General features: G+C 40.7%; 1 protein-coding gene across 27 annotated transcripts in view; it reads left to right on the top strand.

The window, feature by feature from the left end:
• The window catches only part of Fggy (FGGY carbohydrate kinase domain containing), a 415454-nt gene that overhangs the window by 33092 nt on the left and 355906 nt on the right, over positions 1-26456 (top strand). For 25 of the 27 annotated variants that reach the window (XR_007351974.1, XR_007351976.1, XR_007351975.1 and 22 more), the window contains one exon: positions 3319-3470. The exons of 1 other annotated variant lie outside the window; for it this stretch is intronic. Coding sequence is in view for 21 of the 26 variants with exons in the window: in XM_048815295.1 (XP_048671252.1) it covers positions 3319-3470 (152 nt within the window). In the remaining 5 variants the exon portion in view is untranslated. Of the gene's footprint in view, positions 1-3318; positions 3471-10016; positions 10047-26456 lie in introns of those variants that run through there. One more of the 27 variants, XM_015484927.2, reaches the window with a different exon arrangement.

The following is a 26456-nucleotide window of genomic DNA, read 5'->3' as shown; positions in this document are numbered from 1 at the left end:
TGAAATGTACCCATTCATCAGCTGTACCCAGCTGCAGGTGTCCACACCAGTTTCTTGCCTTTCAACAGATTCTATTAAGTTGGATTCTATCTGAGGTGATTACCCTATGCTCAAAAATGAAATTAGAATATTAATAAGGTGGTTTAAAGATTCTTTAAAGACTGCTTCTGTCTACTAGGCAAGGATCCACTCTGGGTTGGTTGAAGAAAAGGGAATGGGGTCATGGAGATGACAGATAACCCCAATCACTGTGAACACCAAATCCACAAGATTGGTAAAATGCTGCCATCTTCAGATGTTAACCAAAAAATTAAAAACAAAATAAATTAAGCAGCATAGTTGAGAACACTATGCATGACTGTGTGATGAAATAGTCTTGTTGTTAGTTTCTCCTTGGTCCTTCTTGTTTTGAAGGTCAGAACAGCCCCTGGGTTGGATCCACCGCAGTTGCTGCTGCTTCCTGCCCTGCAACCTTTAGGCTCAGAGCCTAACTTTGGTTGTATCACCAGAGTAGGGAGCCCTTTGGAGCAGGGGATCCCAGGGTGATAACTGGGGCTGGGGAAGGAGCAAGTGCCCATACATCTCTGTGCAACAGAAATTTCATATTTGGATGTTTTTGCTGGTTCATAATAACTTTTTTGTCCTCGAGTGTGACAGGAGCATAACCTGTGAGTTGTTCAAAGTTTTAATTAAGCGAATACACAGATGAGTAATTTGCCCTTGGGTAAGCTGTGCAGCTCAAATGCTGCTCTACCAATTCTGCCTCAGATTCTCCTAAAATACGATGTGTCTGGCCTGTGCAGTTTCACATGCTGTCTCTCTTGTCTTGTGTCTCTTTCCTCATGTCCCTTTCACCTGATTCCCACTGGCTGGTCATTTTAGAATTAAACAAAAGCTCTCCTGCCTCCTGAGATCTCTCTGTGCAGCTTCAGAATTAGTCTGGTCTGAGCTGCACCTGTTTCGAAGCCTAGCACTTCTGTTCGGGCAGTCCATGCACTATATAGACCCTTCCCTCTCAAAACACAAGCTCCTGTGGGCAGAGACTGAGGCACATTTTTGGGATCCCTTTACCCAGTATTGCACCTGGCATGTAGTAAATGCTCAATAAAAGACTAAACAAACTTTGGTTGAATCATTTACTTGTGATTTTTTTTTCTATGAGAACTGAAAAAGGATTAACTTCTCAGCTGTTGTCGAAAATGAAAATAACTATAATAAACACAGGAAAGTTATTCTGTACAGTTCTCATTGTGTTGTTCTCACTACAGAAGCTGCTGATTGAGAAGCTAATTGGCTTCTCTTTCCTCTTGTTGGAAGTTTAGGAACATGTATTTCTGTTTCGAGGCAGTTGTGGATACATCCTCTACAATGTTTAAGAAACAGTACTGATTTTGCCACCCACACATGTGTGTACATATGTGGGCACATACCCACATTTGGATTGCCTGATGGTTCCTATAGGACCTGAATGTCACTGTTTTTTGAAAGCTGTACAGATAATTCTCATGTGAGCCTAGGGCTGAGAAGCAGAGCCTCCAGCAATTCTCTTACAAAGTAGAAGCAGTCTGCTGTTAACAAAAAGGATTTTTGACACACCTATGCTTTATCTTATTTTCAGAGTATTGTGAAGCTGTTTTGGGACCCAAAGTCTTTTCAATCAGGCAAATCAGTGACTAAGACTTTGCAATTTGTTTCTTATTTAGATATTTTCTTAGGTTGGCTTTTTAAAATTTTAGTTTTAAAAAGAGTTTTCAAAGATAAACAGCCTTTTGTGTACCTTTTATGGACTTAAGATAAAAATAAATTTTTTTCCTTATTTGCATTAAGTCTTTTTTTAAAAGAAAGAACTATTTATAACCATACTGCTCACAAATTGCTTTTTTGCTTTTTCTTTGTACACACACCCACACACACACATACACACACACCAGTAGTAATCTGCGCTGTTTTAAATTGGCTCACCTGTATCATGCCATGTGGATTATGTTTAACTCCAGTTTATTCATTTTATCAGAACTCTGCACAGATCTGGGTGCAGGGCACATGTGTATTTCCCAGCTGCATGTCACTGGGCACATGTTCAACTCCTGCATCTCAGTTTGTTGTTGAAAAACAGGAATAATAGTACTCATAGTGGAGGGGTCGCTTTAAGGACTTGGTGAGTAGAGGTGTACAGAATGTTTAACACAGGGCTTGGGAGACAGCAAACACAGATGATAAACATTTGCTATTAGCCATATATGTGGTTGCTGAAGTTCTTTTGCCACCAAGTAAAATAATGTGTGATGGCCCCTGGCTCAGTAGCTGATGGCCCCGTTGTCTTTCCCCTAATCACCTCTCAGGTACGGTGTTGCCGTTCCCTGTAGGATTTGTGGCTGTGGAAGGAACACAGCTTGCTCATCAGAACATGGTGAATTTAAAGGCTGGGGAAGAGAGGAAGGGACTGTCAATTCTATGGAGACAGCACGGGGGAGACTGGATGTGAGGGCTGATCCTCTTTTCCAGTGGGTTTGATTTCTGTTCCTTATGATTTAGTCCTGCAGGTCTACCAAGGGACAGGGACTTGCAATGTCTCTCATGTGCATTATCATTTATTTAATAAATGAAGGCTCTTAGTTATTCCTTATATGCTATTCAGCATTGTTATTCCCATTGTACAGATAAGGGCACTGAGGCCAAGAGAAGCTTAATAACCTTCTTGCATTCACTATTAGGTCAGCCTGATCCCAAACTCCTGTCCTTCCCCCTCTACCAAACTGACCATTTGAATGGGAGAAAAAAAAAAAAAAACACCCAAACGAGCCAGTTTTAATAAACTGAATGTAAAAAAGTGAAAGTAGAAGCAGATGAATTCCATGTTTCAGCTGGGAGATGGATTACACCATCAAAATAATTCCCCATATTTAAAGGAGGCAAATCTGAAGATGGAATATGTCAGTCTTGTTTCATAGGCTCTTCTCAGTGTGCATTCAGAAGTGCTGTTCTAGAACAGGGATGAGAAAGGAAGGGAAAAAGTTGAGGGAATGAACGATAAGATAATTAATTGGTAGCTTTCATCTGGTTTTAGTGTGGAGGGTTGGCCCTGGAGTTGTGGTCAGGGAGCAGGTGACTGAAGGGGCATATGGGTTGTGGGACTGGGCATCCTAAGCCTTGCAAATGTCCTTCCACTTTTATTCTTGACCTACTAGATTGCAGAAGTTGTGCAGAACATCGCCCCAGAATCCATAATTACCCCTTTAAGGAAGGGAAACAATGCACATCTATATTCACTGCTCTCTGCCTTTGTCTCTGTCTCTGTCTCTCTCTCACTTCTGTTAGGGGATTCCCATCGAAATGTCATCATGTGGCTGGACCACCGAGCAGTCAGTCAGGTGCATAGGATCAATGAGACGAAGCACAGTGTCCTCCAGTATGTTGGGGGCGTGATGTCTGTGGAAATGCAGGCCCCAAAGCTTCTCTGGCTAAAAGAGGTGAGTGCATAGGGATGAGGGGAGAGTTCCATTAATCATGGGTCTGTATTACCAGACACCTTGCTATAAAGTCTTCAGTGTTGGATTTTTCTTAGCAACCCTCTGAGGAAGGCTGATCCTTTTGTATTGATTAAGTTAAAGTTAAGTCACCCTTTTTTTTTCATTTTTAATTGGTGTATTATAGTGGTACATATTGGTGGGGTTTGTTGTTACATATCTTTACATACACACAATATAACAATATAATTTGGCCAATATCACTCCCCAGCACTTTCTCCTCACTCTTCACCTTCCAGTCCTCGGTCCTTTACTTTACTGATCTCCCTTTGATCTTCATGAGACACCACCCCTCCTTTATTTTCTTTTTCTTCTCTAGCTTCCACATATTCAAGAAAACATATGATCCTTGACCTTCGGAGTTTGACTTATTTAGCTTAACATAATGGTCTCTAGTTCTGTTCATTTCCCTGCAAACGATATAATTTCTTTTTTTCTTTTGGGTGTATGTACCACATTTTCCATATCCATTCAGCCTTTGATGGATACATAGGCTTGTTCCAGGTTGGCTGTTGTGACTTGTGCTGCTGTAAACATGGATATGTATGTATCAATGTAGTATGATGACCTTAATTCTTCAGTATAAATTCCAAGGAGTGGTATGGCTGGGTCGTGTGGTGATTCCATTCCTATTCTTTTGAAGAACATCCATATTGATTTCCATACTGTTTGTACTAATTTGCAATCTCACCAACAGTGTAAAAGTGTGCCCTTTCCCCCACATCCTGTCCAGCATTTATTATTACTTGTATTTATTATATGACTGCCATTCTGACTGGTCTGAGATGAAATATAATTTTAAGTCAGTCTGTTTCTGTGTGCTTAGTTCATGTCAGGCACTATGATAGGTATTTTGCACGTTACCTCTTCAAATTCTAACAACCACCCAGTGAAGTAGGTTTAATTTATTTATTTATGATAGGGGCTCCGTTTTGTAGACAAGGAAACTAAAGCTCATAATAGATAAACCACTTCAACCAAAGTGACACAATAAGTATGTGGCAGAGCTAAGATGGAACCTAAGATTGACTGACTCCAAAATCAAATTTTTTTAAAACCCAGTACTCTGTCGAAGTTCAGAGAGGTTAATTACTATTCCCATTAGAAAGTGGCAGATATAAGTCCAGATAATCTGGCCATACCCCCGCCCCCTTTTTTTTTAAATACGCTTTTAGCCCCAAATTATTCATCTTTGGCCTTGTTGACATTTGAGGATATCTCTTTCTCACCTCATCTGCCCTTGGGTTTTCACATCCGTGAGTGATCTGGTGATCCTGGTCAAAGTGCTTGCAGGTGTTCCCATTTCCAGATGTGAGGACTCCTTTATGAAGTGTGGAGAGTGGTGATGTCAGCTTAATGGTTCCCATTAGAGATGGATGTGTGCAAAAGTTCAAGTCCTTTGGAACCTTGGGGACTTGAAAACCCCTAGGTGGTCTGGTGAACAGAGAATCCATCTAGTGAGCAAGACATGGGGTGATTCATTCGCTGGCTCTGGGGTTGCAGGTAGGCTGACTCATCAGTTATTCAGATTGTGTGTGGAGGTGGGGGAACTTAAGGGTGCTTGCAAAGGTGCCCCCGGGTTGTCACTGGGGAAGAAGAGGGGGAAGGAAGAAGAGATTTATTAATCAAAGCAGGCTTGGCTTGTTATCTCTATTATAAGTTTTAATCTGCAGAAAGGCTGTGACTGCTAAGAGTTTGAAAAAGATTTCTTGGGGGTCAAGGGTTTCAGGAATCCAATTCTGACTCTATTGTCTGCATTGTGTGCCGTGGGCAAGCACTTCTTAGCCCAGGCCTCCCTTTTTCCATCTATAAAATGAGAAAGTTGAATTAGATCAGTTTAAAAATCTGATCCAAATGTATGCGGAAACACAAGTTGGCATACAGAACTGCTCTGTCCCATGTGTTTTATAGGACCTGCTGGTTTAATGCTAAGAACCTTTGCCTAGTAGGCAGCATGGGGAACTGAGACTGAGACTGAGGATATGTGGTTTCCCAGATACCTGGTAGATCCGGAATTTAAGTCCATGTCTCCAGGGCTCCATTCCTAGCTCATTCCATCATGTCATGCATTACTGAAATCCCTCTGTGAAGCATGACACTTGGGATAGGACCAAGTTGTTTGATATTGGCCAAATTATATTGTTATATTGTGTGTATGTAAAGATATGTAACAACAACAATATAATTTTTCTCTTACTGCAAGAAGATAAATGGGTTGGATGCATTGCCCCTTTTTGGCAAGAAAAGAAGAAGAGCTGTACTGAATTAATTGGGGGGGATTGGGCAGATGGTCATGGATTCATATCGGAGTCATACTGAACCCCTGTTGTGTTCTTGGCAGCTCCAGCCATTAGTTTCAGGATCTGTAAGAACCAGGATGCTTGCCGCTTTGCATTTGAGATCCATCTACACTAAAGCCGATAGAAAATAATTAATTTCTAGATTAGGGGGCAATATTTGTGAACACCTATGAGCATCTTTTATTAATTAATTTATTTTAAGAAATCAATTCCTTTTCAGAATTTTGAGAAAGGCTCTAAATATTGCCTTTCTACTTATTCGCCTACTTGAAGGTAAGCCTCAAATCCATTATATATATATATATATATATATTTGGTTTTGGTAAGCACGCACAGTAATTCCTGCAGAGAATCCCTTTGGTGTTAGCATGATTGCACATTCATAATTAAAGATATTTTAAAAATCAGTTTTAGTAACTTCTCAAAACCTGTCAGGATGGCTTATAGGATGTGCTTCCCAAACTTATGTGTAAATGAGTCACCTGGAGATCTTGTTAAACTGCACATTCTGATTCAGTGGCCCTAGGGCAGGAACTGAGCATTTGAGAATTTTCATATCTATCAAATTGCCAAGTGATGCTGATGTTGCTGGCCTGAGGACTTTTAAAACAACTTCTAGTTCTAAAGGTTATGCCCTTGTACCCAGGAGAAAAGCATCCACTTGTGCAGAATCAGGAAGGGGTACCTTCTTTTTGATGCAGGGATGGGAGCCAGAAAAGTTAGGTAGCTATAGTGGAGCAGCTCAAGTACAAATTCAAGATAAGAACATGAGATTCTGCATTCTAAGTTAATTGAGCTGTTATTTATTTATTCTTTATTCAAGTCTTAATTTCCTAATCAGAATTTCCAAATCCTGAATTCCTTCTATGAACTAGCAAATGTGCTAGACAATAGGACCATGGGGACAAAAAGGACTCAGCCTTATCCTAGAGGTCCAGAGTCCACTGTGTGCAGTGCCAGGGGCATGAATAATGGAGTGGAGGGGAACACCCACCAAAAGATAGACTAAGCATGGTGATACAGGGATGTGTAAAGTGCTTTGGGAGAAAATCATTTGCTTTCTCAACACAAATAGTTTGACATGAGCCTCAGAATATGAGTGGAAGTTTTTCCTAGTAGGGAAGACAGGAAGGATAGTCCAGAGAGAGCCCATGTCCACTTACAGTATGGGAAGTCAGTCCCAGGGAAGAGCTGGGGGATTTTGGTGGGTGCAGTAGTCGCAGTAAGGTCAGGTAGGTAGCCTGGGTTCAGTTGTTCAGGGTTTATTTGGTGATGGATATTGGTTGAAAACCATCGACCCCTGACGGGGTGGGGGGTTAGATATGGGAGAGAATGTCTTAGGTAACTTTGGCAGGGGTGTGGAAATTGGAATAGGGGTGAGAAAATGTGTAAGAACTTGAATTTTCTCACTCTGCTGATGATAGCAAATTGATGCTTTGCACTGCTCTTAGGATAAATACCAAAGTTGGTAACTTAGACCAGATGGTGGTATGTGAGATCATGTTAACCTCCCCCCTCACCACACTGGGTGTCCCTCACCTCCTCGGTCACTCTGATCCATCCACAGCAATCCAGTGAGAGTTTCTCAAACACAGTCAGCTCTTTGCTACCTCACAGTTTTTACTAGAAAATGGCAAACTATACCCTCCCTCATTCATCCTACAGTTACTGGATGGCTTGGTGCTGAGAATGGTTTTACATTTTCAAATGGTTGAGAAAGAATCAAAAGAAGAATATTTTGCGACTCATGCAAATTATATGAAGTTAAATTTTTAGTGGCTATAAAGTTTTATTGGAACACAACCACCCTCATTCCTTCCTATATTGTTTGTGGCTGCTTTTGCTTTATAGTGACAGAGCTTAGCAGTTAAGACAGAGACTCTATGGCCTGGGAAAATAAATGTACTATCTGCACCTGTAAATAAAATGTTTGCTGATCCATACTTTTGACAGTGATGTTTCTCCTGCCCAGAATGTTTTCTCTACTCACCACTGATTCCTCCTCATTTGTATCTCAGCTTTATTCATGCTTTCTTAGAAAATCTTTCTTGACCCTGAAGTACAAAGTCTCTTATCATTGTCATCTTAATTTTACTCCATTGACTCTTTCCTGAATTGTGAAGATGCCAGTTTGTAAGGTGATTCTTATGATGCTTGCCCCCCAATGTTATCATCCATAGGTGAATGGAGATCATGTCCATTTTGTCTATTGCACTGTGACTAATCCTAATCAAATGACTGGCCTCTGGTAGCTGCTAAACACATATTTTTTGAATAATTTGACAGAGCAGATAATAATTTGTAGTCCAGGTGAGACCTAGTGAGGCCTAAACTATGGGATGCGAAGATGAGTTCCAGAAATCTCTAGGAGATTATACCAACAGGATTCAGAGATTGATTAGATGAGATTTGAGGGAGTTGGGCAGAATTTGGACTTCAGACATCTTAGGAGACAGAAAATCTGTACTAGGACCACTGTGGCTCTTGGGCAAAGCCACTTGGGTCCTAGTCTTGCAATATGAACTTTTAATCATGTCCTTTACATTTAAGGTTTATGTGTTTCAGGTTGATGTATATCTTCTTAATAAGAATTGTCAGATAAAAGGAAAATTGCCATTTGAATTTTTTATAACCACCAGCAGTCTGGCTTTTCCATTTGGTCTCAATGATTCCGACTCTCATCTTAATGAAGGCCAAATGTAAATTAAGTTCGTCAGGCTGGAACAGCTGGAGTCACCTATCTTTATAAACATGAAACATTGTAGGATAACAAGGTACAGACTGAGGAAGGTCAGAAAAGTTAACAGGCTGATGTTGAATCTGACAGCTCAGTGTTAATGGAAGATAATGAATGGGGGCTTGGAGGGGAGATACTCCAATCTGACTTTTAACTCATTTCCTCTTTTTGCCATTGTCAGCAGAAAAGAAAAGAAATGGAATCTGTTCCTCCTACCTCCAGCCCCTGCCCTTGCCCCTCTGCATCCATTCGGCTGATAACATACTGGGAAGAGACTAAATGAGCCTGCTGGTCTGACTGTACCTTTTCTGGTGCATGTAGAGTCTTTGAAGGATCCTGGGAGTTGGGTCCCAAGAGAAGTAGTCTGATGACTTCCTGCCAGCTGTGGAAGGGATCAGTTGAATGTTTTGCAGTAGAAACTGTTGAAAAGAAAACCCTGCTGGAGATGAGCAAAACCTGGTTCTTTTAGTCCTTTCTGTATAAGAAGCTTGGCCAGCTCATTTTTAATGCCTTGTCTGGTTTTATCCTTTCATTCTTCTTGATAGTATCTCATCTTTTCTCTACCTTAAGGTTTATTCTAATCTTTAAACTTAACGAAAGATAAGCAGTATAATTCCTTTCTTTAAAATCCAATCTTCTTTTTAAAAAAAATCAAAGGTGGAAACTATAATCTTTCTCAGTTAGTCTGAATAAATTTTTATGCATAGTAGAACTAATAAAAGATACTGAGAAACATTGGGAGATATAACAGATGTATAACAACAACAACAACAAAAATATAGGATTTAAGCTATTTACACTGCCCTTAAATCTTTCTCTATGTCTCACCAATAGTGAGACCTTGAATAAGCAAAATCAACTTCTCTGAGTCTCAGTGTGCTGGGCTGAAAGATGAGGATAATAATATCAAACTTGAGGAATTATTCTAATTTTGTGAGGTGACTGTAATGCAGCTTATATAGTAGATATTAAATACCAGTTTAATTTTTCAGCCATTGTGTTTACAAATGTTTTCCCTTACTGGTGGCCATTTCAGCAACATGCTACTAACAAACAAGAGAATTTTAAACATTTGAGTATCTTCCTTCATGGAGCGGGCCATAACAGGTGGGGTGTCTTTCTGTTTCACTAATAGCTAAGGGAAACATCTAGACCCCACGCCAGGATGTCAGAGAATCTTAGAAAGTAGACAGTAGAAGAGTACAAAACTTATTTTCAGAGGCATTCATCTCCTTGATCAGTCACATGTTATGTGTGATACCTACACCAAAAGCAGCCAATTTTGAGCTGAAAGTTCACTGATTTACTATCTTCTGCTTGTTTCCCTAAAATTTACCAAGCTTCCAGTTCCAGAATTGTTTTTATTTTCACAAAGATTATTTTATTATCTTCACATGGATCATATGAGATAGATATATATTTTTTTTACAGATGAAAAAACTAAAGTTCAGAAAAGTGCAATGACTTATGTTCTCACACCAGGTGAGCATATGGGTATCAAAGCCCTGACACGGCTCTATTCCCCCTGCCCACTACCTATGGAAGCCTATGAGGTTCAGTTTGGGAATCAACGATGGACTCTACCATTAAGAAACTGCAGTCTGATTAGATGAGAAAGATACAGATCAACTAAGCATAAGAACAGAATAAGAAAACAGATATAAGTAGGAGCTAATGTGTATATGGTCTTATCACATATCAGCAATTTTGTGAGTATTTCACTGGTGTTAATTTATCTAATGCTCATAGCTACCCTATGAAGTAATTATCATCTTTCACAGATAAAGAAAGAAGCATAGAACCTTTAAGCAACTTATCCAAGGTCACTCAGATAGTAAGTAGCAAGGCAGAGGTTTGAACGTGAGGATTTTATACCCAGAATGTAGGCTAATCACCATTTGTAATGCTATCCTGTGTGTTTGTGTGCCAGATTCTATGTGAACTGGTTCAAGAGAAAAGTTAGTAGAGGATTTGAGGCTGAGAATAGTGGGTGGTGGACTCATATTTTCATTTAACGCCTGTGAGTGTCTCCTATGTGAGACACTATGTGACAGGTACTGTGGTAGGCTTTGGGGATTCCAAGAAGAAGGAGAGAGACGAGGGCCATGGCTTCTAGGAACTTCAAGTCTAGTGCAGAAAGGGAGCAAATAGACCAAGAAATAAAGATATACACAAATAAATTTTGTTTTCTGGAAAATGCTATGAAGGAAAAACACAGATGAACAGATTTGGCATGGGTAGCACAGGTCTCTCTTGGGAGGTTTTGTTTGACTAGCATGATGTGATTTTTCAGGGAGGAGAAGCAGAAGATTTTGTGTGTGTGTGTGTGTGAATAAAGCACCTCATGAGATCAGCAAAGGAGGTCAGCAGGGATGGGAGGGTCTGAGCAGGGCATGGAGTAGCAAGAGATAAGTTGGAGAAGTGGGCAGAGCCAGAGCATGCACAGCCTTGAAGCCCTGGACAGGAATTTAGATTTCATTCCAAGAGCAGTGGGAAATGGTTGATGGATTTTAAGCATGGGTGTGACACAATCTGTTTTATGACTTAAAAAAAATCGCTTGGCATATATGCTAGGTAGATAATAAATATTTGTATAGCAACAACAAAGTTTACATGTCATGTTAAAGGGAAAAAGCTCCAAGACTGAATGTACAAGCTTATAAGTACATGTAGTTTAAGAAATTGTCCATATAGGAAGAAGGACTGACCACAGACACAAAAAACATTAATAATGGGACACTGGCCATGGTTGGAACAGTTTGCTACTGAGATAGAACAGTGTTCATTCTTTTATTACTTCTTAGTAATTTTCCATTAAAAAATAATCTGTCGTCATAGCCAGCCTTTCTGGTTGATACCACTTCATTATTTAGCAAGTGATTTTTTTCCCTTCTTGGGCCTACTTTCTCAAAAAACACTTCAGAATTTCATCTAAGTTCCTCAGTGACACAATGTTATCACCCCACTACACAGATGAGGAAACTAAGGCTTAGAAGGCTCAAGCAGTTTCTCCAGAGCCACATAAGGGAGGGTAGAGCCAGAATCCCCAATGAGTCCAATACACTGAGTCCAGCCCAACGACAGCTCCAGGGCTCTGACCAGTGCACCTCACTGCCTGTTCTTAAAGGGCTCTCTTTCCTTCCCACTTGCCAGGGCCATAAGCTGGCAGCTCACAGGCTGATTGTGGCCCCCAGGAAAGTTTGATTGGACCCATCCTATGTTTGGAGGCCCCAGGGAGAGGGGCAATTTCAAATTAGTTTCCACCATTTAAAACTAAGAAATTTCCCGTAAAAATCCAGATTTTCTGCTTCTTTAGAAAAAAGAATGAAGGGCCCTGGCAGTCCCAGGCCCACATTTCCATGTGGAAGGAGAAGGCTGGCGCTTAGCAGGGGCTGCCCTCTCTGGAAGGGGCTGGCATTCTTCATTTCACAGAGGTCTCCACCCAGGCTGCTTCACTGGTTTTCCTTTCCAACCCTCCCCCTCCAGGCATTCAAATTTGAGACCCAGGCTTTGGGAACTTATTCAAGGAATCCATCATTACTTTTCCTATAACAAATGCTTAAGGCAATGGAAAGACTTTCCAGATGGCAAATTTTTTGGTCAAAGGCTCTTAACGATTCCATGCCCATATGCTTGTATTATTTCACACCTCTGCGTCTTGCTCATGTTTTTCCTTTTGCCTGGCGAACAGAATAATTTCTTCCTTTACCTGAAGAACATACTAATTACTCAAGACTCAGCCTTCACCCACTCCAGGAAGCTCTTCTTAACTCTCCTTCCAGTGTTGATTAGGGTCCTGTCTTCTGCTTTGCTTATGCTCATCTTCTGCTGATCACCACCCTGGAAAACATTATACCATAAGGCACCTTATTTATCTTGTACCTAGCATATAAGGCACTATTTAGCCTCTAACGTTAATAATTCAGTAAATAGTTTGATAGATGGACAAATAGATGAACTTAGTAAATCATCTATGATGCCATTTTTGATTGCTAGGTGTGTCTGTCCAAGTTAAAGGTCCACTGCACGCCCAGCCTAAGTGAATTTCTCTTCCCCATGTGGCAAAGGTTTGGAGCATTACCACTCCTTTCCACCCAAGACACCCCCGCCCCCTTGTCTGCAGTCCCATTACCTGAGTCACAGCTTATTTTGTGAATGGAGTGAGAAAGGGCCCTGGGTTGCAGCAGAGACACTCCCCTAGGCCTCTCCAGGTCTTTGTATTTCTTAGTGCAAACCCATTTTTACAGATGCTCCCTTCACCTCCCCCTCCCACCCAGGAGAATCTAAGACTCATCTACTAAGTCAAAAAGCCTCTCTTTGGAATGTTTATGGGGCGCTGTCTATGTTGGGACTAGATTCCCACAGCCTTTGAGCATGGAGGCCGGTACTGTTGGCTGCCATTGGGCATCTGTTGTGGATTTCCTTCCCCGGTTGGTCTGCTCATAAACTGGGCTCATAACTAAACACAGAGTGTTGAGGCTAACGTCCTGCGTTCATCTACCTGGAGCAGGAATCCTTTCCTTATCCTTCTTATATTTGCATATTTGATTTATGCCAAATATGTAAGGTATTTCTTTAGTTTTATAGCCCAACAAAATAATTTTAAAATGCAGACTAGGAAAAACGTGCTACTCCTGATACCTAGTAACATTTAATAATGCCAGCTTTTATTATGAGACCTTTTTTCTTTGTATTTTACTTTATAGGTTATGGTCAGTATTGACGTATATTCTTTTATTTGATCTATGACATGGCCCTTTGAGATAAATTTTACCATGTTCCACATTTTAAGCTTCAAAGAGATGAAATGACTTGTCTATAGAGTTGAGGACTGGGTCTTAATGAAGTTCCTTTTGGCCCTGTTTTGTTTTGTTTTTCTGTGACACCATGTTGCTTCTTCATTTGGTTTGTTCGATTCTTAGCACTATGATTTTCTGAGTGAATTCTTTTTTTTTTTTTTTCCTTTTTAATTTTTTTTTATTGGTTGTTGAAAAACATTATAAAGCTCTTGACATATCATATTTCATACATTAGATTCAAGTTGGTTATGAACTCCCAATTTTACCCCAAATACAGATTGCAGAACCACATCTGTTACACATCCACATTTTTACATAATGCCCTATTAGTAACTGTTGTATTCTGCTACCTTTCCTATCCTCTACCAACCCCCCTCCCTCCCCTCCCATCTTCTCTCTCTACCCCATCCACTGTAATTCATATTTCTCCTTGTTTATTTTCCCATTCCCCTCACAACCTCTTATATGTAATTTTGTATAACAATGAGGGTCTCCCTCCATTACCATGCAATTTCCCTTTTCTCTCCCTTTCCATCCACCTCATGTATCTGTTTAATGTTAATCTTTTCTTCCTGCTCTTCCTCCCTGCTCTGTTCTTAGNTAGGTATAGAATCATGTCATCTGCATGTATTAATTTAAGTTCATTCCTTTCCTATTTTTACTTGCCTTTAATTTCTTTCGTCTGTCTAATTGCTCTGGCCAGTGTTTTGAGAACTATATTGAATAGAAGTGGTGATAGAGGGCATCCCTGTCTTGTTCCAGATTTTAGGGGGAATGCCTTCAATTTTTCTCCATGAGTGAATTCTTGTCTACAGGAGGCAGACCTATGAGTGCCATGCGAAAGACCTGCCTGGCTAGCTTGCTGCCAGACTTTTTGACTGCTGTTCAGGGCCATCAGCCCCTTCTAGGAGTTTTTAGTGTTAGCAGAGAGGTGAGATAAAGATTGATATATTTGTTTGGCTTGATGCCTGTGTGGTGTGATTGGATGAAAAAAGAAAAATGAACAGAATTCTTTTTTCACAGTGGCTTAAATAGAGGTCACACTTCTATCTTCAGAAAAGACACTAAAAAGAACAAGACATTTAATGTGTATCATGATATAATAACTTGTTAACATGTGGACTATCACCTTAGAAATCTGGGTCAATAGAAACCAGGGTCAACAGATTTTGATTTGGGCAAAGGGGGCAGCAATACAAGAGTTGAAAAAAGATATTAAACAGGGCACTCTTCTGCAGGGGTAGAATTTGTTTCTCTGCACATTTAGGTTGCTTTAGTTTTTATTTATTCCCCCTGTTGTCTTCAGAGTGAAAATAATTTATACTATTGTAAGAATATATTCATTTATTCAGTGAAACAAACTTTTGTTGAGTAACTACCACATACAAAGCACTATACCTGCAATGGAAAGACAAGAGGGATCTAAGCTTACCCTTTGTATTATAGAACTCCCACATCTACGACAAGAGCAAGAGGCTGCAAAAGCCATTTTTTCCTCCAGAGTTATTTTTTCAAATTTCAAACATAAAGAAAAGTGGTAAGCATTCTGCAACGAACTCCCAGAACCACCATCTAGATTCTACCATTACCCTTTATCTGGACCTCTCTGCCTCCATCAGTACCTCTGGAGATTTTAGAGTAAGTTGGACATCATTACACCTGTAAAAGCAGTTTGGAGTCTTAAAAGCCCTTTACCTTTGTGAGATATTTAATCAGTTCTAATTAAGATGTTAACCCTGTTTGTTAGCTCTCTACAACCCTGACCAACACCTACACTAGACTTTATTCACTGTCCACTGTAAACTTTTTATATCTTATTTAATTCCTATGAAAGTCAGGCAAGGAGGATGCCATCACTTTCTTTGCTGATGAAGAAACTGAGGATGGAGGGGATTAAGTATATTACTATTTGTAGCTGCTAATTCTCCTAATGCTGGAACACAATCATGAGTTTTCCCAAATAATTTCGGAGTTGTTTTTTTGTTTTTTTTTTTGTATGTGGTATTGAAGATCTAACCCAGGGCCTTGTCCATGATAAGTGCATGCCCTGCCCCAAGTCTAGATTTTATGACTGTAAGTAATAAATTTAAATAGAAATTATAGAGGATAGCTGGTCAAATTCTAGCCTTCATCAAGCAAGATGCCTGTGTCCACAGATGAGACCCCTAGGTAGAGAGAGTGAGTTATCATTATTTAAGTTTCAAATCCCAGAGAATGTATCTGTCCATTCTTAATTTTTAAGATAAATATATGAACTCATAATAAAAGTTATCCAGTTTCTAAAATTTAGATGTCCAAAGTTTGATTCACAGTTAAAGAATCGTATTTGAGATTGTGCTTCACAAATTTTAACCCCAAACTTTTGTTTATACCCCAGTACCTTGTAGTCACCTCTTAAAAAGATGTATTCTTCCTTTAATTTGCATTCCTTTAAATATGTATATAACTAAACTAGTTATTTTTTAGCCTCCTCTGAACCCAATAGCTCTGGAAGTACTTCTGAGCCAAGTCCTCACTCAAAGTGTATCCCTGTGTGTTGAGCTTTGACCGCTGTGCTGGTTGCGTGATATAGTGACAGCAGGTTTTCTGTAAAGGCTGATGGGTGTCTGAAGCCTCCCTGCATGGAGAGGCTATGGATTAGGTGAGATCTGTGAATGACTTTAGTATTGAGAGAGACTACGATCTCAGCTCTATGGCCCTGTCAGTAGCCATACCCACATCCTTTCAGAATGCTTGGTGTGGCCTCTAGGCCTTGTAGTCTCAAACAGCAATGTCTTTGGACTTAAAACTGCAGAGGGACTATTCAGAGGGAATTAAGGAGCTGCCTAAGTGGCTCTGCCTTGCCTGGACTCTGCTTCTCATTATGGCTTTGCTCCTGTCTGAACTGTGTCCCCGCCCCACCCAGTAATGCCACATGTGTAGAATCTGGGATATTACCCAAGTAAAGTAAAACAAGCAATTAGGAAATAAGAGCTTTCTTTCTTTTTACCAATTAATTATTCATAATTGTATTGATAATAAGGACTTTACTTTTTCTATCATTATTTTTACTCTCGTTACTTGACCACTGATTTGTGAAAAGTTTTGATCATGGACTAGCACCAGCCCATGTTTTTGGCCTTTGGGAACAGCTGGTGCATATGACCCCTGAAGTTCTTCTACACCGCTGGCATTGTGTGAAGCTCAGAGATGTGGAGAGAGTCAGACAAGAGAAAAGCCTCCTGCAGTTGTCTTGGCATATGGCCATGTGGTCTGGCCTTGGCCAGGGGTCAGCGGCAAGCCAATGGACCTGAGAAGGAGAGTGAATCACTGTGCAAGTATTTATCAGGCACCTCCCACGTCCCGGGAAGCAGCAGCTGGACAGTGGAGTGGGAGATTGGGTTTGGAGTTCAAGTGCACAGTTCCCTTCACTATAGTCCCTCATTTCCTCTTTGTGAAAGGGAGTCAATGGCAGTATTATGTATCAGAAGGTATATGGTAAATTGTAGAAAGCTGGTAGGAGTGATGCATTTGATGATAATGATGACAACTGACAAAGTTGATTTTTAGAAAGAAAATTCATGAGCTGTATTTTTCATATAATTATCTGTTGATGCAGTTAAGAAATCCAACAGTGAAGGAAAATAGAACTCACCTAGTTCAAGGGGTAGGCACATTCTAAAATAATTTTGTTTAAACTTTATGGACAGCTTGGAGGGAATATATGGTGGGGGGGAGAGAAAGTGACTTTACTACCTTGACTATTTTATTCATTTGCAATTAAGCTTGTTAACACTATATAATGAAAATTTAGAAAGCAGTGTTATAGTTTTAGATTAGATTTAAATCTGAAATGTTCATTAATAAGGGTAAATGTGAATATTCCAGAAATCTCTTTAAGCCATCTGACAAGAGCAACTGTTTCTGAAAATTACCTTCATTTTAAAGATATTGTCATACATTTGAATTAAATACAAGAATTTTTTAAAAAAGAATTCCCTATTTAAAAAACTATTTTTACTTAAAAACTAAAATAATTTTTTAAAAAATTTTGTTTTCCAGAAACAATAATAAAGATGTATTAGTCAGCTTTCCATTACTGTAACATATGCCTGAGATTAAAAAAAAAAACTCAAAAAGAGAAGTTAATCTTGGCTCAGTTTTGGAAGTTTTAGTCCATAGTAGCTGTCTCCATTGCTACTGGGGCTGGGGTGAGGCAGTAAGTACATCATGGTGAGGAGCATGGCAAATGTAATTGCTTACCTCATGGCAGCCAGGAAGGAGAGAGAGAGAGAGAGAGAGAGAGAGAGAGAGAGAGAGAGAGAGAGAGAAAGAGAAAGAAAGGAGCATGGTCCCAATATCCCCACTCAAGGGCACTCCCCCAGTGACCTATTAGGTCCCACTTTTTGAAGGTCACACAGGCCTTTGGATGATACTTCAAAACCATAGAAAATAGAAACAAGATATTTTGCAAAATGTGGACCTAAATAAGCTACTGTAAAAAAGGTAGACTTACTTTCAACCTCTTCAAAACAGAGGCTACTTTTTGTTCTTCAACCTTCAAAACAAGGTGAAGAACAACCAACACATAAGCAACCTTAAGAAGGGGGTTGTCAAAATGAAGCTTCACTGTTGAGCATGAACTCCTTAGAAGATTCCTGTTTGATCAGGAGCAGGCAAGAGCAGGGTGAGTGAGGCTCACCTCGTGTAGCTAACAGAGGGGTAAGGCCAGGTTTCTACTCAAATCTAATTCAAGCTATGCTCTTTCTGCAGCTCTCAGAGCAAGGCTGGGGGGAGAGAAGGAACCAGGGAGAAAGCAAATCCATCCTGAGATGCCCCAATCAAATGTTGTAGAACAGTTTCACTTGTACCTCAGCAGTACCTTGGATGGTACTGTCTTTACCAACCATCATTCTTAGGATGATGGCTGTAAGAATTGTGGTGCTCATCAGTTCTTGCCAGAGTTGTTCAAGGGCTCTCATTCATTCAGCAAATCTTTGTTGGAAATTTATTCCAGTTAGTTGGTTAAATATTGGGAACATGGCAATAAACAACACAGAGCTGCTGTCCTCAGCGTCTCCTATTCTGGAATAGAGATGGGTGAAATCCCAGCAGTGTAAGTGGAGTGGAAATTTGAGTAACAAAGCCATGTTAGGATAGAGAGATCAGGAGGTGGTGACATGTTGGTTAGCAGGCCTTTGGCTGAATTGCAGTTAGGTCATGAACACGTGGGGTGGGTGGTCTATAAACGGGATCACCATGGGGCTGCCACTACAGTAAGGTGGGAGCTTAGAATGTGAGAAAGTAGCTCGGTAAGCCAGTCAAGTCCCTTTTATGTATTCAATACTGCTTATGATGGAATATTCTTGTGGGGCATTATGGATAGAGCTCCTTTACCTATCAGCCACAGACAAAAAGGCAGAAGCCATTTGCTGCACATTTTCTGACTTTCCTAGCTTGAGGACCTGAATTTGAAAACTTGGGAGATGAGCTCTCAGCACTTTCAATGCAGAGTCCTCCCTGGCAGACAGAGAGGCTCTCCTCATGCAGTCCCCTTGTGCCCCCAAGGATGAAGCAGTGGATTAACCACTCTTGTCTATGGGGGTGGGGCTGAGTGACCAGCCTTTCCTCCTCCTTTTGGGGGCGTGTGACTCAGAGACAGTGACATCAGCCATGACTTCATCCACCCAGAGGAAAGAGCATGCAGAAGGAGAGCCCGTCTGGTTGCTGCCCTCCCCTCCCCATGTTTTATCTTGTCTAGGACATTGTCATGGTGCTGCTATAGTGCTCCATGTTTTTTTTTTTTTTTTTTTTTTTTTTAAAGCAGCTTTTTCTGTCATTCTCTCTCACTTCCTTTTTCCATCTTAGTCATTTTATTCATTCTCATGTTTGACCTATTCTTTCCCTTCACCCCATCTTCCCTTTGCCTCTTTGTCCATCTTTCGCTTTTATCTTATCTTTATTCTTAGCCTCTTCTTTTAGTTTTTCTTGTTTCACTTTCTCTCCTACTCATCCTCCTTTTTACCCTTCATTTTCCATTTTTCCCTTCCTTTTTCTATGCTCTTTTGCTTTCTCTTTGTCAGAAATGTACATGGAAATGGATCTTCCTGCCTCCCCACTCTTCCCAGGATTCCTGCTACGTTGTTGCCATCCCATCCTCCCTAAAACACATTCACAAATCACCCTCTGCTCAAGAACTGATAGTGGATCCCATTCTTTTCTGACCTGAGCATCTAACACAAATCCAGATTTGCCTCTGACATTTCAGCACAGTCTCTCAGGCCCACTCATGATTCACGTCTGTAGTTATGCTGCCTCTAGCTCTTTTCCTCAGGCAGTTGCCCCACCTGATGGCCTCCATTCTCCTTCCTTGCTCTTTGCCTTCTCTGCTCATGCAGATCATATGCTTGCTCCTAAATAACTTCTCTCCTCTCCCTGATGCATGAGGAAGTGTATCTCCTTATGACCATGCAGAGATCTTAGTTTACAAGAATTTGAATTACTCTGTACTACTTTTATCTTTCTCTGTTGTGTTTCATATGTACAGATTCTTTGCTCTACTTAGCCAGTAAATAACTTGAAGATTGGGAACGGGATTTTATGAGTGTCCCCAGGCTTCTTATTTAATCTGCACAGTCTCCAGTTCTCCAAACTGACCGGTCCAGTGGCAGTTCTAGTGGAGTGGTTCAGGTCCAGCTACTCTGCACAGTGGAGCCTCTTCTCCAGAGCCACCCAGCGGGGATGCATAACTCAGCACTGATATTGCATAGCTGTGTGGCCTTGGGTAAGCCACTTAACTACTCTTTATTTCAATTTCCCCAACCTCTAATGGTTACTGATGACCATAACAGTACATGTGCCATAGGTTTGTTGAGAGATCCAATGAGCAAGTGTATGTCAACTGTTTAGAACAGCATCCAGCACATATTAAGTACTTCTTAAATGTTTGTTTTATTATTATTTGAATATTAGTTCCATCACACTTTTCCATCTTTGGAGGCTGACTCACCTTAGTTCAAACCTCAGTTCTTCTACCTACCACCAATTATGTTAGTCACCTAATGTCTGTGGGTCTCACTTTGTTCATTCACAGCAAAGTTGAACTCACAGGCTTATTGGTTGGATTCAGTTCACTGAGTTTTACATGTTCATGTGTCTATTCTGGCACATCTCCAGTAACTGTGAGTCTCCTCCATTGTCCATGCTCTTCTCAAAATTGTAAGTGGGCCTCGATCTCCCCTAGTAGGCTCTTGGCTCATTTTTAGGGAAAGAGGATAATTTATTCATCTGTATCCTTAGAGTTAATATCAAATAACTAATTCTCAAATGAAATATCTGTCAGCCCTGGTTTTTGGTCAGGTGTGTGCTAGTATGCTGGGGGATGATGAAATACAGAACTGTCTAGCTGTTCACAGAGCTCTGAGCACCTCGTACAAGGACTCTTGACAAAAGATACAAGATGTGTTCCTAGAAGTGATATTTTCTATGAGATTGGGTCATTATGGATCCTTCACAAGAAAGAAGTTATGAAGTTCTCATCTTATGTTACTGCTCATGTTATGAAGGAATTTCTCAGATGTCACCTTGTTCATTCCCAATAGGAAATGACTGCAACAGTTGCATAAATGAACAGGTTAGGATGTTCATACCTAAGTAAGCAAGTACCAAGGAAATGCCAATTGGGGAAGTAAAGAACACCCATCTTTTCTGGGTTGGGGATATGTAAAGATGTATAAAGTTTGCTTTGAAGGACATTTGAGGGAAGAAAAAAAAAGGGGGCATCCATGCGAGTTAGTTTGGAACTAAGAGTGGGTTGTCCTCAAATGTCCCAAAGCACTCCAATTTGATGGAACTCTTTTTCCGCTGCAGGCCCCCTCTCGGTTGGCACTTGGCAGCCATTCAATGGTGCTGCACTGACCCAGGAGTCTATGCCAGGAAGTGAATGAATCCATTTTCCAATTAAAATGAAACTTCTCCAAAGGACCTGCTCACCCTGAGAGGAGAAATTTATCTTCCTGGCAGTTGGGCTTGGCTAGAATATGTCTTTGCTCCTGAAACAGACTGAGAAAAGCCATTAACTTGAATGAAAAAGGAGAAACTGGGACAGTTATTATTCACAAGCTCATTCATTTATCCATTCATTCCTTATTTTCATTTCCACAAACTCTTATTTAGTTTGTATATCTCTGCTCATTCATTCATTTATTCACTCATTCAGTTAACATTACTCATCATCTATATATCAGATATAATGCTTAGTCCTAGGAATAGAGGGATTTTAAAAACCACACTTCCCGCCTTAGAGGAGCTTTTAGTCTAATGAGAAGGTCAGGGATGTGAACAGATGATGGGAAGTGCAATGGTAGGCATATTCAGAGTATTGTAGGGTCACAGTACAGGGGCATCCAGCTCAGGGGAGCAGGGACAATTTCATGGAGTGGATAACATCATATTTGAGTCCTAAATGATGAGTATCTGACTCTTAAAGGGCCTGAAGAGGTGAGAACAATTAACTGTGAATTTAAATTGGAAGGATGATTAGATGTAAAGGATGAGAGAGAAGAGAAAGATTACTTCCTTGTTCACTAGACCAACAAACAGAAAATCAAGGAGAAGGAAGCCATTCAGGAGAAGAAAACAGGTTCTGCCTTGGACATGTTGAGTTGGAGGTGCAGGGGGACACCCAGGAAACATGTCTCAGGAGAGTTTGAATCAGAGTTTGAGATTTGGCATGGCATTCAACTTGCAGTTGTTGGAATCATGGGAGTAACCTTGAGATTCACCAGGAGCATGTGAACAGTGAGAGAGCATATGACTGAGGCTGAGATCCTGGGGGAGCATCCACATCGAAAGATGAACTAAGAAAAGTAGCTCATGAAGGAGCCAGGAGAGTGGTGATGAGAAGGGCAGGAGGGAATCCTGGAGAAGGAGGTAGTAATGAAGATCTCTTCCCTTCTCCACTTGTCCACATGTCTGCTTTCTTTTGTTCCTATTCCAAGACCCTCTTAATCATTCCAGAACCTTCTTTGCATATTAGTACTCCCTCCCTCCCTCCCTCCTATAGACAAGACCACCAGAAAAGAGTTGTCCTGTCTAGGTCACATGGAATCTCTCCTGCCTGCTTGGCACTTGTGCATTTTTCATGCTTTAGGGAGGCAGAGACCTGAACTAACCTTGGGCTGGACGTTAAGAGATAGAAAGTTTATTCTGACATTCTGCTTTTTGTCCTTGACCTTGGGACCATCATGGTCCCTTTCTGGGTGTTAGTATCCTAATCTGAAAAATGAGGTATATAATTTCTTTCCTTCCTTGCTTTAAGGAATTATACAGCTCAGATGAGATCATGCATGTCAAAGTGCTTTGAAAAATATGAAGCTCTGTAGCAGTGGTGAGTGAATCTTGTCATCTTATTTCATTTAATGTTCACAACATCCTTTGGGATAAGTGCTAGTAATATTGGCTTTGAGGAATCTGAGGTTTTGGGGTATTAATTTTCCTAAAGCCACACAGCTTTAGGAAATGATGAGGACAGCTCTCAGACTCAGACATGCTGGACTTTAATGTTCTTTGACTTCACATACTTATTTTCCTGGTACTTGAGGTGGTATCACTGTCCTGGACAAAGTCAGCTTTGCTGAATCTGATCAGTTGTCATGCAATTGGTAACATTTTCATGGTTGGGAATCAGCTCTAGTGTGGATGATGAGTTTATCTGTCAGTACAAGAGCAGGGCTTCGGGGAGGTAGGGAAAGGAATGCATTTAAATCCAGCTTTTGAAAATGAATTATATAATGAAATTATTTCATTTTACAAATAAATCATATGATGGCACAGTTAAGCAAACTCTTCTCTAATGGGAATAATCTGTCTCATCAGTTCAGATTTTTGTTTCCTGGGTATCTTTCTCTACAGTAGCATTGATATTTATTCTACTTGACCTTTAGGCTTTAGCTCAAATCTCCCCACCATGAAGCCTTTTCTAGCCATCAAGCCCTTTCTCTTCTCTGAACCCTGTGATTAGTCATTACAGGCAGATATATGACCACACAAAATATTATGATGAAGTTGAGGCTGACTCACTAAACCTTGGTATCAGGCTCATTACATTATTGTCACACGTCATACTTTTAATTACCTTTGCCTTTGTGCACATCTTTCTCCAATTCCATTGTAACTTGCTTTTGAAAAGGATTAACTTTAATTTTTTTTGTACCTCCTGAAGTTTTGTGTGTTTTTTCCCCATGAGTTTTTCTTGTCTTTTGTCTTCCAGAAGTTTGTTATATTGAGGTGGATCAAGGTACATGAATATGTAATTCAGATACAGTGTGGAATGCAGGAGTGAGATGGTGGGGGTGGTCTCCCAGCAAGGGTGACTTCTGAGGATTAAGGATTTGAGTCCATGGCAGAAATTTGATAAGGGGAGAAGGTCAGAGAGTCAATCCAGGTAGAGACACCAGCCTAAACAGAGGCACAGAAATAAAGAATGTAATGTATTAGGAAAGTAAAAGAATGATGTGAGGACTAAATGGAGAGGCCATGAGAGAGGAAGTCATCATATGATAATGATAATGGCAACTTGAACCAAGGGGCTATGAGAATAGTTTAAAGAAAGAAATGGAATGGTAAGTCTTCAGTGTTAGAGAGATGCCTCCAGTAGCACCAACCTCAGTTGACCTGCCTGTGTACCCTTTCTAGTGTTTGGTCTTGGTCTCTGTGGACAGGAGTTTGAAATACACAGTTGTTTCATTCATTCTGGGGAGGTTCTCATAAGGGCTTATGATCTACTTCATTTTTTCAGCATCATTTTTCTTTTAAAAAAGATGTTGAGGATTAAGTTTCTTCCTGAAACTTCTTTCCTCAGTGGTCTGTCAGCCCTAATTTGGGATCTTGAACAGAGTAAGGGTAGTAAATTTTCATGGGTAGTTGTTCTGAAAAATATCATGAGCATTGGGAATGTGTAGATAGGATCAGTTATGAGTAGAGAGTGCAGGATCTCTATTCCTTCCATTTAATCACTGCACACCACAGGGAGCCAGAGAAAATCTTTTTGCAACTTAATTGTAAAGTACTTGGATGATCTTTCTTTACCTTGCCATCTCTAGTTTCTTATGTTGCTTCTAGACTCTCTGCCATCAGAGTGGCTTCCTCGTTTCCCTCACCAGTGTCCTCGGTGTCTAGAAGCAGTAGGAACCTTACAGCTGCTGGGATGTTGCATGGGGAGGCAAAAGGCAAAGGCTCTTCTTCTCTGCCCTGAGGCTGGCAGGGCAACTGATGGTTGGCCTTGAATCTGGGATATACCCTCTCTCCCCACACACAGCCGTGTGAGCCTCTTCCCAAGAAGGACTATGGTTTTATGAAGTAATAAATGATTTGGTTGCTTTCAAGCTGGGAGATTGCTTAGCTCAAAGGATTGCTGTTGGAATGTTGTAATGCCGAGTCCTATATCATTGCTGATCCTTTTTTTTTTTTCTTGAAAAACTAGTTGCTTGGTAACTGGAGGACAGAAAGACTTGACAGAACGACTTCAGCACAGAGGTCTCCTAGTTTGAATTGGAGTAAGCTATCACATAATGAGATGCAGCGAATGTTGGCAAGTGTGGAGGGTCAACTGTATGTTCTCTCTAACCCAAAGTGTTGTTAGGTACATACAAGTTCAGTGATTAGTTTAAGACTGAAATAGAAATTTCTGGAACTTTTGAGATTGTTTAAAAAAAAATTGTATTTGGAAGGGCTTTTGTTTGTTTGTTTGTTTTCTGCTGTAAAGAATGGCAGTAGCTTTCATTGTAACTTTTCCAGAAGGCCCAGACACAGCTCTGCTAGGGTTAGGAGCTTCAGGGTGGTCATTGTGGCATTGGGGAAGGAAAGACCACCAATATTAGAACAGGTACCTAACATTAGGGCTAAGGCCTTGGGGTCTGACCCGAAGTTTCTACATCCTTGGTAAGAGAGTATTATGTATCACCTGCACACCTCTGAATGGCCCTGAGAATCAAACGAGATGAGGCTGTGGGATCCCTGTTGCAAACTGTGGAGGAAACAAGAGGCCAGTCAAGGCATGATGCAGGCCCAATGGCTACTGGGACAGAATTGACTCAGTGAGGTTGGGGCCTGTGACTGGTATTGCACTGATTGGAAAGGAGGAAGAACAGAGAGATTTTCCCATAGAACCATATTAAAAAATCCCATCTCCAGGGGTCTTGGCCAATCTGGCAGTTGGGACTGGGGTTGCAAAGTCCTTGTGAATCATGCAACTCAATGAAGAACTGCATGGGACACTCACAGACAGCCATTTAGTATCTGGAAGAAAGGGATCAGGCTTCTGGACACTATCTCTCACCCAAATTCTCCCTGCTTTTCTTTGCTGCCTAATCTCTAGACTTTGTTTTTGTAGAGAAAGCAGGGATTTTTCCTTCAGAGATCATGTGCATTCTTAAAGATACCTTGTACTTCCAACAATGTGCTCTTTCTGTTTCCTCATCCCATTGTAAGGTTTACTCAGGTCTCTGGCTTTGTCAGTGAAGCAGGTGTGGTCTCAGGAGGAAATGATGCTCCTGGATCCCTCACTCCTCCATTTCCAGAATGTCTCCTTTGGGCAAAAGTCCTAAAATTCTCTTAGAGACATTCTGTTTGGGTTTCATTGTTCACAGTGGCTGTCTGCTGGCTATGTTCCAGTGACCCAAAACAAGATCTAGCATAAGCACTTGTACTCTGAATTTGTGAAGATTTTTTTGTTTGGCTCTGGCTAGAAGCATGCAGGTCAAGTTGTGGTTGTATGTAAAATTGAACAAACAGCACTGGGCACTTTTGTGTTGCTCTGAGGAGGTAACGCACGTGGGTCCCTTCATAAATGTTGCAGCACTGCTCAGAAGAGAGGGATTGGAAGGAGAAACTGAACAGTATGTCTTTCAATTCAGTAAATTGAGTACCTACTGTGTGTTGCCCTCTAGCAGATATTAGAATATGTCTCATTTCGAACTTCAGGTTTGTTGCCTGTACATTCCCCCAAATGCCCTTGAGTTTATGATAAATTCCTTTCATTAGCCTCTTCTAGAGAGAATAATTGCAAACAGGACATAGAAAGTTGCCTGAGTGGTAGGAACCCTTTTCTTGACAG

This window comes from Marmota marmota, unplaced genomic scaffold (assembly GCF_001458135.2).
Source record: "Marmota marmota marmota unplaced genomic scaffold, marMar, whole genome shotgun sequence".
In the NCBI taxonomy this organism is placed as follows: Eukaryota; Metazoa; Chordata; class Mammalia; order Rodentia; family Sciuridae; genus Marmota; species Marmota marmota.
The sequence above is the reverse complement of the archived record's forward strand: the minus strand, read 5'-3'. Positions and strand labels throughout refer to the sequence as shown.